The sequence below is a fragment of the Phalacrocorax aristotelis genome, chromosome 1, assembly GCF_949628215.1.
Source record: "Phalacrocorax aristotelis chromosome 1, bGulAri2.1, whole genome shotgun sequence".
Lineage (NCBI taxonomy): Eukaryota > Metazoa > Chordata > Aves > Suliformes > Phalacrocoracidae > Phalacrocorax > Phalacrocorax aristotelis.
This window is the reverse complement of record NC_134276.1, coordinates 209,625,678-209,639,010: the sequence shown is the minus strand read 5'-3', so window position 1 is coordinate 209,639,010 and position 13,333 is coordinate 209,625,678. Positions and strand designations below refer to the sequence as shown.

General features: G+C 39.1%; 1 protein-coding gene across 2 annotated transcripts in view; it reads left to right on the top strand.

Moving 5' to 3' along the window:
• Nucleotides 1–13,333, top strand: part of SEMA3D (semaphorin 3D) — a 143,758-nt gene that overhangs the window by 68,441 nt on the left and 61,984 nt on the right. For both annotated transcript variants that reach the window (XM_075081520.1, XM_075081521.1), the window contains 2 exons: nt 9,103–9,165; nt 10,896–11,015. In XM_075081520.1, the coding sequence (XP_074937621.1) occupies nt 9,103–9,165; nt 10,896–11,015 (183 nt within the window). The remainder of the gene's footprint in view (nt 1–9,102; nt 9,166–10,895; nt 11,016–13,333) is intronic.

The following is a 13,333-nucleotide window of genomic DNA, read 5'->3' as shown; positions in this document are numbered from 1 at the left end:
ACATGTGGGCCAAATAGATAAACATGTCAGATCCCCAACAGCAGCTTTGGAACAAGTTGTTTTCATCCGCCCCAGTGTGTATTGCACACGGTCACAAATTATTGTTGCCCGGAGCATCCTTAGTTTACAGTTGCTACTGTTTTTCTGGCATTACCAGGTGCAGCTGTCTTGTGACTTGTCCTTTAATGCCCTCTTGCATTGATTTTTATCTGTATTTCACAGTAAAAAATACATATGCATATATATATAGATCAGCTGGGTAAATGCTTACGACATAGCTGTAAAGAAATTCTGCACCTTTTTATAATGCCAGTGCTTACCAACAGTTCAAGTGGGGTTATATGTCAGCGCTGTTATCACTGGGTGATATTTGCAGCGTGACCCACCCATCTCTGCAGAAAGGGGAACATATATGCAAATACATATCTATATTTATGTAAAACAGAACTCTCACGATATAGGAGCAAAATTTTACCTTCATTGCACTGGGAAACCTCCTGTTAGTCTATACGAGTGTTGGCTCCATTTGGAATGAACCTGGTGGGATAGCCAGCATCAAAGGGAGGCTTTGGTTCTTGCCATCAAGCCAGAGCCTCAGGAATACACACAGAGTCCGAGAGGTTTATTGCAGCCTTGAAACACAGTAGCACCAAGATTGGGCCTTCCTAACTAAGTACTTGCTGCTTGTTCTGTTGGTCAAAGGAATTCAGCTTTCTGCGGGCTAGCAAAAGCTGTAGACTGTCTGAGGGTGAAGCTTTCTTGACCTGTCAGAAGAAAAAAGGCTTGCCAGGAGACATCAGCGAATAACAGAGAGTCACATGGAAACCACTGGAGATATCTAAATTTCTGGAAGTGGGGCTATGAGGACTGGCAAAGTCTAGAATAACGCCAGTGGAACTGGAGGAGGATGATCATGAGTCCATCTGGGATCACGTTGGTTTGTTCTCAGCCTTGGTGAATAGAAACAGTCCTAAGAAAAGAAGTGAGGTGAGGTTGAGATTTCACAGGGTTTGGGTTTGACCCTCTGCACTTGCGGAATTGGTTCCCAGGCATAAATGCATGATGGTGGCCCTGCTTCTGAAACAAAGGGAACTCTTCTGGGTGTTGCAGTTGAGAGGACACCGATTTCCACCTGTTTTAGAGTATTTCTCTTCCTCCCAAAATTAATAGAAATAGAAACCATCTTATCTATTCTTAACAATAAAACAAGACTGGTTTTATGGGATATTCATATAGTTTAGCGTCCTGCCCACAAAGAGAGTCAGCAGTAGGCACTGAAGGAAGAATGTAAGAAGAAGCTATACAGTGCTTGAGGTTAGGGACTTCCAGAGACAGAGGTGGTAACTTTGTGCTTGCTAGCCCTTAGAGGACTCTCACAGCTGAGCTTTGTAACTCGTTTTGAATGGCTGAAAACATTTTGGAGTCCATAAAATCGTTTGATAGACTTAAATTTAGGCACCTATATAGACAAGGTGGAACCTTTTAAACAGTGTTTCCAGACACAAAACAACACATGAGCAAGGTGTGAAGAAAGCAGTATGTAACCAAGATGACGGCAATCCTAGGTGAAAGAGCGTGTGTCTGTTATTTCCTTTTGCGTTGTTGCCATAAATTAAGTTTCCATAAACATCTGCTGTCATTTTTATGTTTACCCATATGTTTAGGTATAAAGAACCACCAGTAGCCTGCTTTCTGAAAACATTTGCTCATATTGGGCTTTGACTTTTTAAAAAGTAGGACTTGTCTTCAGTCTGCAGTGATGAACATGTCAGGAGCAATGTCATTTACCCTAAAAATCCTGGTGTACAGTTTCCTTTTAGGAGAAACAGACGGTAGTCAGAAATCTGCTGTGGTTGCACTGTGGAAAATGAGGTGTAAAAGCACTGAAACCTTTCAAGATTTAATCCAGTATAAATGAAATCAGCATCTGGTCCATTTTCTTTAATCTTTCACATATGCTTATAATGTATGCATGAAAATGCATTTTTCAGAAAACCCTTAAGTACTGAAAGCATTGGCTACTTCTTAAGTCATGTTCAAGAGTGGATCACAGTTTAAGAGAACTGTGGCCTGCGGAGATCTCACTTTGTCTCAGACAGATGCAATATAAAAAGCCCATTTGGTTCTAATAAGAGGTTTCGCTCTAACTGCCACCTGCCAAATTTAAGCTACCAAAAGTCTGTGAATGTGTCATCCAAACACACAACTGTTATTTCCCTCTGACTTCCAGTGCATTTTATTCAGTTTGACAGCACTGTGAAAACAAAGAATGCCATACGCTGGCACCGGCACTTCCTGCGGTGTTGTAAATCACTCTGAATAGATTCTCAGATTCTCTCTTCCCCTCCTGCCCACCATATCAAATTATATCTTTCAGGGATCCAATTTTCTGCTACTATGAAATAATTGGAGTTGGAAATTCCTGTCAAATGTCTCCCTGGATATATATTTCGAGCATGGGAATTAGTGTGTCTGATGTAAGAATACCTGTTGGAAAAAGGATGGTCTGTGGCAGATATAAAAATAAAAGAGATTTAAGAATCCATTCCTACCTTTTAGGGATCTCTAGGTGTTTCTGAGATAAAATGGTTGAAAAGAAAGCTAGGTGAAAAAACCGAACTCTGAAGACGGTCTGGTTAGGTTTCAAATACAGGGAAAAATTCAGATAAGGAACTTAGCTGTATTAACTTTGTTTGCTGATGACTGTAAAATATTGAATTCCAGAGTACAGTAAGTACAGTGGGAGCCAGTTACAAGAACTGCTTACGGTAACCTTCCTCTTAGGATTTGTCTATGAGAACAATCTGTCCAGTTCCCCAAGTTGTGGACTTCCCATACCGGACACATGAATGCAACAGATGTGAGGTATTTAGAGAGCAACTGGTATACGTGCATGCTATGCTAAAATCAGCTCATTTGCCCATTAATTAAAATACTCTTTGTTTTCAACAAAATAATACTAAAAAAAGCATTAAATTCTTTCCATTGTTTGATGAGAAATTGAATAAATTTCTAGTACTTGGCAGTAATCTTCAGTGCGGTGACCCAGGGTCACTATACAGAAGTGACAAATGTCCTAGTTCTCAGGAAGTAATCCATGAACACCCACCCTTATGGTATTGGGCTGTGATATTTATGATATTGTCTTATGAAGCAGTGTGACAGTCTTATTGGATCACTGTCATATCTTTTCTCAGTGCTCCTTGATCTTGCTGTTTTTCTTTGCTTTTCATTTTTCAGCTATGAATTACTAAGCTCTTCAGAAAAAAAAAAGGCAAAAAAAAAAAAGCAAATCACACTATTGTAGTTTTACTGGTGGAAATATCGAGACCTGGCTGTGAATATAGTAGGGCAATAGCAAACCTGGGGTCAGACTGTCTCCTGGTTTACTTTGGTGTTTTTGGTTCATGTTGCCATCTTTACCCGCTTTGTGGTCACATTGCGTTAAGTCGGCTGAGTCATGAATCCTTTTTCTTTTTTCTTCACTCAGAAGAGTGCTTTCTCATGTAGGAGAGTTTCTCAGGGGGAGTATATTGCATATGCCAGCGTGACAATAGGTTTATAGTTCAATCTGGCTTTGTTCTTTGGAAGCTGCAGTTGGGACTGTCATATGGGGAATTCAGTCATATCGATGAGCTTAAGGTTCTGAGTTATGATCTACATGATTCACAAAGCCTTATGAGACATTTTGATACCCAGGAGGCTGTAATTTTATTGTATGCCTTCTCTCAAGCATCAATATGATTAACATCTAGTACATAGAATAAGACAAGGGAAGAAAACTGACTTTCTCTTGCTGCATAATGTAGGTGTTTAAAATAAATGTATTTTCCTCTAAGTGATTCTGCCACCTCTTATTCCTTCAAAACAGGAAGAAAGCAATGCTTTTCTTCACAGGTCTCAAATTCAGTGAGTGGGTGTTATGAGACATGCTGATCAGCCGACGTCCTTCACTCCAGACACGGACACATCCTGCTGGTGCTACGTGTACCACTAATAAAACACTTTGGGGTTTCTCGTACCAGAGACTGTACTGATAGAGAAGTGCTGAAGCACGTGTGCAGCGTCAAGCACGTGAGAGGCTCCAGTGAAACCCCCAGGGCTGCTGAAAGCCGTCGGCCTCGATGGGACTCTCAAGTGCTTGCTGCTGGCATGAGCGTGACTATCCTGGGGACTGTGAAGCTGGAAGGAGTCACACTGGTCAATCGGTCTCACTCCCTGCTATCACCAGCAACTACTTCACGTAGCAGTTATTCGTTTCATAACCTGGTCCAAATCTGCTGTGCAATACTTCATGCATCTTCTTTAGCAAGGTCATTGCTACAGACCAGAACCTCCTTAGTCTGATGTTTCAGATTTATTTATTTTTAATCTACAACCTATATTTATTTATGATCAGTTTATTCCCATTTCCTCTGACTTTATAATTCAGGTCTTCGTAGCCCTTTGATTCATCCTGCATAGCATCACCAGTCTTCACTTGTACTAGTGATGCTTCCGAACTTTGTATTCTCTGCACATGTTGCAGAGTGCTGGGGTTTTGCCAAGGCTACTGAACGGTATACAAGATAGGATAAGCTCTGACACTATTTCTTGGGGAACTCTGTGAGTGACTTTCTACCACAAGCTCTTTACTTATCACACCATTTTTTCTTTTAATAATGCCTATTTTTGCCAGCTAAGCTGATCAGCTTCCATGTGGCAGCTTATGAAATCCTTAATTGGAGCCCTGACAAAGAGGGGCTCTACCACATTGATGTAGCATGCAATTCAGCTATGTTATTAAAGAAAAGTACAATATGAGGGTGGAATAACGGCTCTTTACCAAGTTATATTGTCTTTTGTACCATACTCCATTTTCACTGGAAACTTCAGTTATTCCTTCCCTAACTAAAATTCTGTTTTGAAGCCTTACAAACAGATGAAATAAGACCAGTATGCCCATAATTTGCTTAGACATCTTGTGTTCCTCCTCTTTTGTATTGTGACAGTATATAGTGTTTTCCACTGTTTTGGTAAAGACCTGCTTCATCCCAGATTTAGTAACTTCATTAGAAATGATTCTTGGAAAAGCTGTAATTTCATACAATAGTTTCTTTGGAGTCAGTGTTCGCTGTTTTATTTCTGAGGCATCGCTTCCTCTAAGGATTTGTAGTCTAAGTGGTAGCCTAGGAACAAAATTGGATAAAGACAGATACAGAAAGATGAGGAAAGTACTCGCTCGGAACAGTGTTGCTAATTCATGACAGATGGCAATTGAAATGAAACTCTTAGAAGTGAGTCCAGCTATTATTTATATATACATATAATGATTTTTTTTTTAGTTCACTTTTCCCTTTTCATTCCTTTCTTACAGTAAAATTATGTGTTTGGAGGAAGGAAAAATGTTACCTTTAGAAATTACTCTGATCCTGATCTGAAAAGGACCTTTGTGGTTTTTAATGTTTTGTTTTAATCAGAAATCAATTTTCAGCTACCCTTTAAACTGATACCTTATCTGTCCTACACTTACGTACTACTTAATTTTGTACTCCTGGGAGGTTTTCTTTCACTCTGCTAGCAGAGAACATATTAACTTACATATATTAGGAGATTTTAATTTCTTTCCTGTTGCTAAATTTTAAAAAAATATTTATAGAATGATTTAAAAGTAAAGGTAAGGATTTTTTTGGGGAGAAAATAATCAGGATATCATGGCAGTAGCTGACCTTTTGAATTTTGATACAGATTTTTTGCAAGGAAAATAAACTGAAGATTAAGAGAAGAAAATAATCCTGTTTAAGTATATGGTTCATATATTTCAACTAGTTACATTCTTCCCTTAAATGCAGTAACCCCACCTAGCTATTCTAAGATTTCTCCAGTATTTCAGATACAGATATAACTGTGAAATCTATTACATATATAATTTATGCTGTTTATAACATGAAATTTTACATGTCAGTGTTGTCACCATTATTATATATTGTCTGGTTGTTTGGTTTTTTTCTTTCTTTCTTTGAGGTTTTACTTTTAGAGGAATTTAGGAAAAAGACTTTGTTAAATAAAATGTTACCATTGTGAATTCAGCATGTGGACTGAAAAAAATTATGAAACAAAATGACTGATTTGAAAGCATCAAACCATCTATAAGCTCAAAGATTTTAAATATAAAAGAAACTACTGGAGCATCTAGTCTTACTTTGTGTATATTGTGAAACTAAGTAACTTGTCTTAATAAAATAAAATAGTAAGACTTAGTTTCATCCCCTATGGAAAAGTCAACACAGATGCATGTAAATAAGCTTATTCATGTGAAAATTCAGTGAGACTATTTTACATATGCTAAGTTACTTATGTGTCAGTGTTTGAGGGAACCAGGCCTGTGGTACTGTTATACGGCATGGGAGCATGTGATCTAATAAAAAATTAAGTTTATGCTTTCTTGTTCAGCACATTGGCTCATCATTTATTATGCAGTTTTTCTGACCTATTGCAATTTAGAACTGACAGTTTCTGGGAACCTCTCATTTCTCATATGAAAAGCAAATAAATATCACTTTAACTCCCCCATATATAATTGCAAATTGATTTTAAAGTTGGATCACTTAGCTTCGCTTTTCATTGTCTAATGTGGCCTTGTATAATGCAAATACCGAGGCTGTTGAGTAGCCAGAAAGTAAAACAATTGATTTTTTTAAATGATAATTGACTGTGGTCAATTACCATAGAAAAGGGGGTGTGCGTCTCTCTCAGTCTAGTACGACAAACACTATTTCCCATGAAAGAATCTGTAGAAGAATTGAGAGTAGAACTGAGTCCATTAATACGTGTGATGCCTTCAGGCACGTGTCTTCAAATGTAACTGGATCTCCCAAAGCAGGGGTCCGGTTCTTCTGTGTAGTTGGCAGGGAGAGCTGGGCATTTTCAAAAGACTACAGAGGCACATCTTGTCTACCTAACTGGATGCCTACACTTTGACCAAAAATCTCCCAAAACCCTCAAAGACCGATAGCCTTCTCTGTTACTAATATAGGGATCTTGGGCACAATAGGGCATAAAGTTTCTGTACAAAACATCTGAAGACCAGATCTCAGCTTAAGTGTCCTTAGCCAAATGTATTTGGAGATCCATGATCTTATATTCCTCCAGCTCTTCTTTTTCATCAGCTTAAGTGTCCTTAGCCAAATGTATTTGGAGATCCATGATCTTATATTCCTCCAGCTCTTCCTTTTCATCAGCTTTTCTTCACCAGCACCTCTTAAGCCTCAGGCTTTTCTCCTTAACCAGCAGCACTGGGGCCAGAGGGAAGGCTACAAGCGAGACCCATCCCACTCTGCCCAGGCAGAGACCAGATGAGTTCACTGGTGCTACCCTCAGCTCTTCCCGATGGCCCTGCAATGTTCCCAGTACTCTCCTCTGTGCTTTCTGGCTTTGTGTGCGGTGTAATCCAGACACACTGGCACGACCGATTTCAGATTACGTTTTCGTACCTGGATGCTACCACGACATCGTTCTGAGAAAATGCTCTGGGAAAGTAGATTTTTGCTCCCATGCTGAGATGTTATTATACTGCTTTATCTCTGACTTTAAGTAAATATTGCCAGAAAGGGTTAAGGTTTAAGTAACTCAAACTACATTATCTTTACTAAGAGCTCCTAATCAGAAGGGTAACTGTAAATTCACTTGAGGGGAAATTAATTTCCTTGTGGAAAGGCAATACATCCATTTTCACTGGGAAGAGAAAATGAAGAAGTAAAATAGAAAGACTGTTTTCAGAGAGGAACACTGTAGATTTTGGACAGTGATAAAGCTACACAGGGCACCCCTTCACTTTCCTTACCAGTGTGGGACTGAGGCTGTGTACGTGGCAAGCCACTTCCTACAAGGTGCCAACAGCTGGGTGAGAGAAAGGGAATATTACAGCAGTTAACTCTTCTTGCAAGTGTTTGAGATCTGCTTCCTTTCTTGATGATGCTTTTTTTTTGTTATAATAATTCTTTATTTCTATATATTTCACTATTAAAGATTTTATAAAGTGTGATTTGAGACTCAACATTACTCTGAGCACCCGTGACTACTTGTAATCTGCAATCCTGGGACTCGAGGCAATTTCCTAACCAATATTTGCTTAAACATTAGTGTGATTTGTTGTTGTTGTTATTATTAGTCATGAGAAATGGCTATAGCTTTGTTCTGCAAAATAAGAAGGAAAAAAGATCTATGCTTAGCATGGTGATTCTGGAAGATTTTATATTTATTTGCTATTTTGATTTTAATAGAATCAAAAGTATACTCAATAGTATCCAGTTTTGGCTGTTCAACTGTAATCAATGAGCCAGAATCTGAGCTGTTGTTCATTGAGATTTCTTCACTAACATAAATGGGGTTACAGTAACCAGTAGTAATTTGTCATCTGGCTCCACCTACACCAAAACCTAGTTTATAGAATTGTGCAGCACAGATGAAAGAAGAAAAACAGTAATATATCCTACCAATTATCTAAGGTACATGATTCCCCTCTAAATTTCTATGTCATTTTCTCAGTAAATTCAGTTATGGTTGATGGGTGGCATTTTTAAACTGTGTGCTATTGATTTTTGTGTCAGACAAAAAGAACGAATGTACTTTTTGTTCTACATATTTCCCTTAAGCCACCTTTAGTTTTTTGAACAAAACTTCTTTTCATTTGAAAATTGGCAGTAACAGCTAAGTATTTTTTATAAAGACTTGGCCAAGTTCACTGGACCAAATTCGTCACAAACGTAATTTAACTTGTTTTGCAGTCAGTTTAATTTCAAAATGATTTGACTCATCATATCTTTGACAAAAACACACAATCCATAACGGTGACAAGGTGTACTAGCCAGATCAACTAAGGACTTTTTGAAAGTACATACGGCCAATGAAAAAATGAACAAAGAACAGATGTCTTGATTTAAAGCCTCTTCACTTTTGGTAATGGAACATTGTGTAAGAAGTCCTGTTCATTTCGATTTACATGGAAATTCCTTCAACATGCATAAATCTGTTTTAACTGTTCATTCAAAGAAATAGTTAAACTACAGTCATAGGACAATTTATATTATTAACAATCCTTGTCTTATTTTAACTATGTTACAGATTTACTGGCCTGCAGCAAAAGAAAAGGTAGAATTATGCAAATTAGCTGGGAAAGATGCCCATGTAAGTATGTATATATTTTTTTATTATTGCTGAGAATATTGTGTATCTGTGTATTTGTTTCTAAATGCACAGAATGGGTAAGTTGTTATTACACTTTTTTCCAGAACTAATGAACTGGTTTTTCTTCATTTTAAAAAATGTTACACATTTTTTCCTTTAAATGTCAATGCTTCAAGAGAAAATATCCAATATTGCAAGCAGCAATCATGCTAAGCCATCCTTGTGTGTAATAAATGCTGTTGAGAGATTAATGGACTTTCCTCTGGAAATATATCCCAGGCAATACTCTCATGAAATCCTTTCTTTCCCATCAAACTGCTTCTTTTTTCTTGGGAATATCCTGAAGATAACTTCATTATAATTCATTAACAGAACAGAGTAGCAGAGCAGAGTACAAATTAACTTAATTTGCAGACAGCTGCAGTTAAGGTTAAAACAAAATCTCAGACTCATTAGCTTTTCCCTGGAACCACAAATCTTCTTTAGGAAGTTTCTTTAGGAAGTGTATTTAAGGTGCATTCATATATACAACAAAACTTTCATATCTCTTTAGCATAGCATAGATTACATCATGTGTCTAGAGCCCACTGTAAATGTGAACATTTCCCATCTGTATAATAAAATCTATTCCTTTTCTCTCCACAAATCTTGTGGTTTCTATCCAGCTTGTCTGCTACCAAGGTGGACTCCAGCTCAAAACATTCTCTCAACTCTCTGTCTGAGGAATTTCAACTTTTTATCCTAACTTCTTGCTACCCTTATCTTTAGAGCAGACAAAAACTAAACAACACCTCTGCTGAACACTGGGAAAATTCTGATACTGGTCTATATGGAAGATTTGTGCTGATCTAGTTCCACGCTAAGACAAAAGGAAAGGGACCAGAGCGGGGAATATTTATTTTGGACATAGATCATAAATGTCTCCTTTTTGCTTCCTACATTGTCTCTGCAACTTGCCTCTCACTTAGGTGTAGGCTAATAGCTTGAACATATGAATAGCTCCTGTGTATTCCCTCCTACGTTCCTTGTTATATACGTATGTACTTATTTAATTTTGGGGAAGGCTGCAGCAAGCCTTCCCTACCACCCCATGTAGCATCCTTGCAGCATGCAGCAGCAGCAGCTGCCTGTGTTACTTACCAGCAAGGACCAAGCCCAGCTAGAGACAGAACTGACCCAAGCTTCCACAGGACTCAGAAATGACCAAACAAAAGTGACCAGTAGGATGTGGTTGGTGCAGAGAATTCACTTGTACCCAAAGCATACCCTTGGAAGTATGTTGAAGCCCTTCAGTTCGCCACAATGTTTTCTATCATGTAATCTTTGGTGTTAAAGCTTGCACAGAACCCTGAACTGGGAGCAAAGGCAGGAGGATTGGTAGCCAGACTAACCCGGTGGCTCTCTGACCTCTGCCCAGTTGTCAACTACAACACATAGTTGTTTGCTACAACACAGGCTGAGCAGATCTCCTCTAAACTCTGCTGTAACTACATAGCTTCTCATGGCTGTAAGCACTATAGCAGGCTTGCAAATCTGATTGATGAACTGCCTAGTAGATAGCCACTGCGAAACTGTAGCCCTCACAGCTTTGAACTGTTTAATAAACAGTCTCTGCTACGGTAGTTTTGAGTTTAAATACACCAGGAATATGGCTATAACCTAGTACAATGTGTAATGCAGAAAAGAAGAATAAACACGAAAATTAACCTTTCTCTTTCTTTTCCCAATAGACAGAATGTGCCAATTTTATCAGGGTTCTTCAGCCCTACAACCGAACCCATGTTTATGTCTGTGGCACAGGAGCGTTTCACCCTCTCTGTGGATACATTGAACTTGGAACTCACAAAGAGGTAATTTAATTTCATCACTACTCTGGCATGTCAAGGAATAACCCTCATCTTTTTTAGCATTCATCATAGATTGGAGAATACTATGAGAGTGTGTAAAAAATGAACTGACGGCAGCTTGCATAAATAACAGGGTGGATTTTGCAGGTCAGATGGGAACTTGTGTTCTCACATTTGATACGTGCGTATCGCTTTTGAACAAAGCACTTTCCTCGGTAAGGCTTAATACACAAAGTTCTTCAGAATGACACTTTCATATGATTAACTAAGTGAAGGGAACACTTAACCCAGATGTCTGTCTTTCTAGTAAGTCATTTCCGCACATATTTTCTGCTTACGTACACACACACACATGCAGGGTTCAAGATGGCACTCGTGCTTCTATTTTTTAATGTGTATATACCCTTCATCCACAGAGATGGTTTCCTATTCCTTGTGCCTGACAGTAAAACAAAGACTGTAAATGGTCTCTGAGCACGAGACCAAGGACAGCATCTCTGGGCTTTGCAGACAGTTTGCAGCCCTGTCACTAAGTAGATGTTGGGTATCCCTGAACTGAAGTTAGCAGCTGATTGGTCTTCATTTGCTGGTGACAAAGAAATCTCTATCCTAAGTGGCAAATGTTTGAGATCTAACCCCCACAACAGAAGCATTTTGGTGTTGTGTCAAGCAGCCACTTAGTCCACAAGTCTCTTTTTAACTCCTATATGTATAACACCTTGGATATATTTATAACACTGACTTTATTCTCAGACGGTGTTGAGACGTGACCTGTCTGGCAGCTTGCCTGTGGTGCAGCCTTCCTATGCTGCTATAGAAATAGCTTTCTCTTTGCTTTGGGTGTCAGTGAAATTCTAGAATATAAGAAATGAGGTCTAATGATATGCTATTAAATGCGATAACCTGAAATATGTACACATTGGAGTTATTCTGACATACCGAATCAAGGGCAATGCTCACAGAAAAAAAAATATAAAAGAAAAAAAGGGAAAAGCTATTAATGCTTGCCCAGGCTGAGACCCATCATTATATTCCATCCAATCTGTGGGTTGGTTGACCAGCCCTGAGGGGCTGCCTGTGTTACAGGAAACTGAAGCTGCCTGAAATCCGTATGTTGATGCTCTTTCCCCAATAAGCCATTATTGCTGCTGGTATTGTTTGGTTTATGCTATATAATCAGCCTAGCAAAGAAATAATTCTGTAGACTTCTTTGCTTCAGTGCTTTAAATTTTCCAGTTGAAACAACTGACATTTTAGATCCCTTGTATCATGCTGATTTCTTAGCCTGAATGATCAAATACACAGCTGAATTGAACGGAACAGTTCTTAGCAAGAGTATAAGTAAGGCTCTGGTTTATCTCTTGGTCATTACCAAGATGCCTTATTCACTCTACCATTGCGCCTTTAACTGCTTCATTTGTGAAGGTTGTTTTCATCAGACATTATGAAATTATGGATTTGGTCTGATCAGTCTGGCAGTGAGTCTAGACAAGGGGCCTGTCTCAGTTAGATGTGACCAATTACCTTATGAGAGGAAATGGAAGAAGAATCCTGGTATTGTATTTCCTAATCCCCTCACTGTCTCCCAGTCCTGCCTTTCCTGCATTCCTCCTGGTTGCTCAGCTGCGGTGGTAGATTGGACAGTGTTACTACTCATGGCTCTTCTGACGGTGCTTCTCTTCTACAACCTCTTACTGAATTAATAGCTTTGAATGGCATCACGCTACTTTCCCTGTCCTTCTTGGACCCCAAACACCTTACAGCCACTGTCCTGGCACTGCCTCTCCAGTTAAATGTGACAAGGCAGGATGGTGCCGCCGACAGACTCATTGACATGAATCTGACAGACAGTGGAAAATGTCTCCTGGTTGTAAGAATTGAAGCCAGGAGTCCTACGTGGTAACTCAAAGCACTTTTATTGCACATCTGTTCTTTTAGATTTTTTTTCTTTTTCGCCCCCCCCCCCCCCCCTTTTTTTTTTTTTAATCTCTGGGTTATAAGAATAGATAATGGATGTTTGGTAATTAGCAACCTCTACAGGAAGCTGTGGGATGCTTGGGAGAGCCAGGGCCTGAGATAGCCTCACAGAGGCTGTGAAACCAGGCAGTGCCCTGCTGACCTTTGAAAGCTGTTGGTGGATCTGCCCAGTGGTTTGCTGGCCAGTGACAGCGCTGTGAAAGCAGAGAGGAAAACACTGTGGATCAGGTGACTCAAAACCACAGCACACATTGCTTTTGAAGCAGTATAAATCCCCTACGGGATCACACAATTAAAGGGGATTAAAGTTCCAGTCTTGCTATTGCTGAAGTCACTGCCAAAAC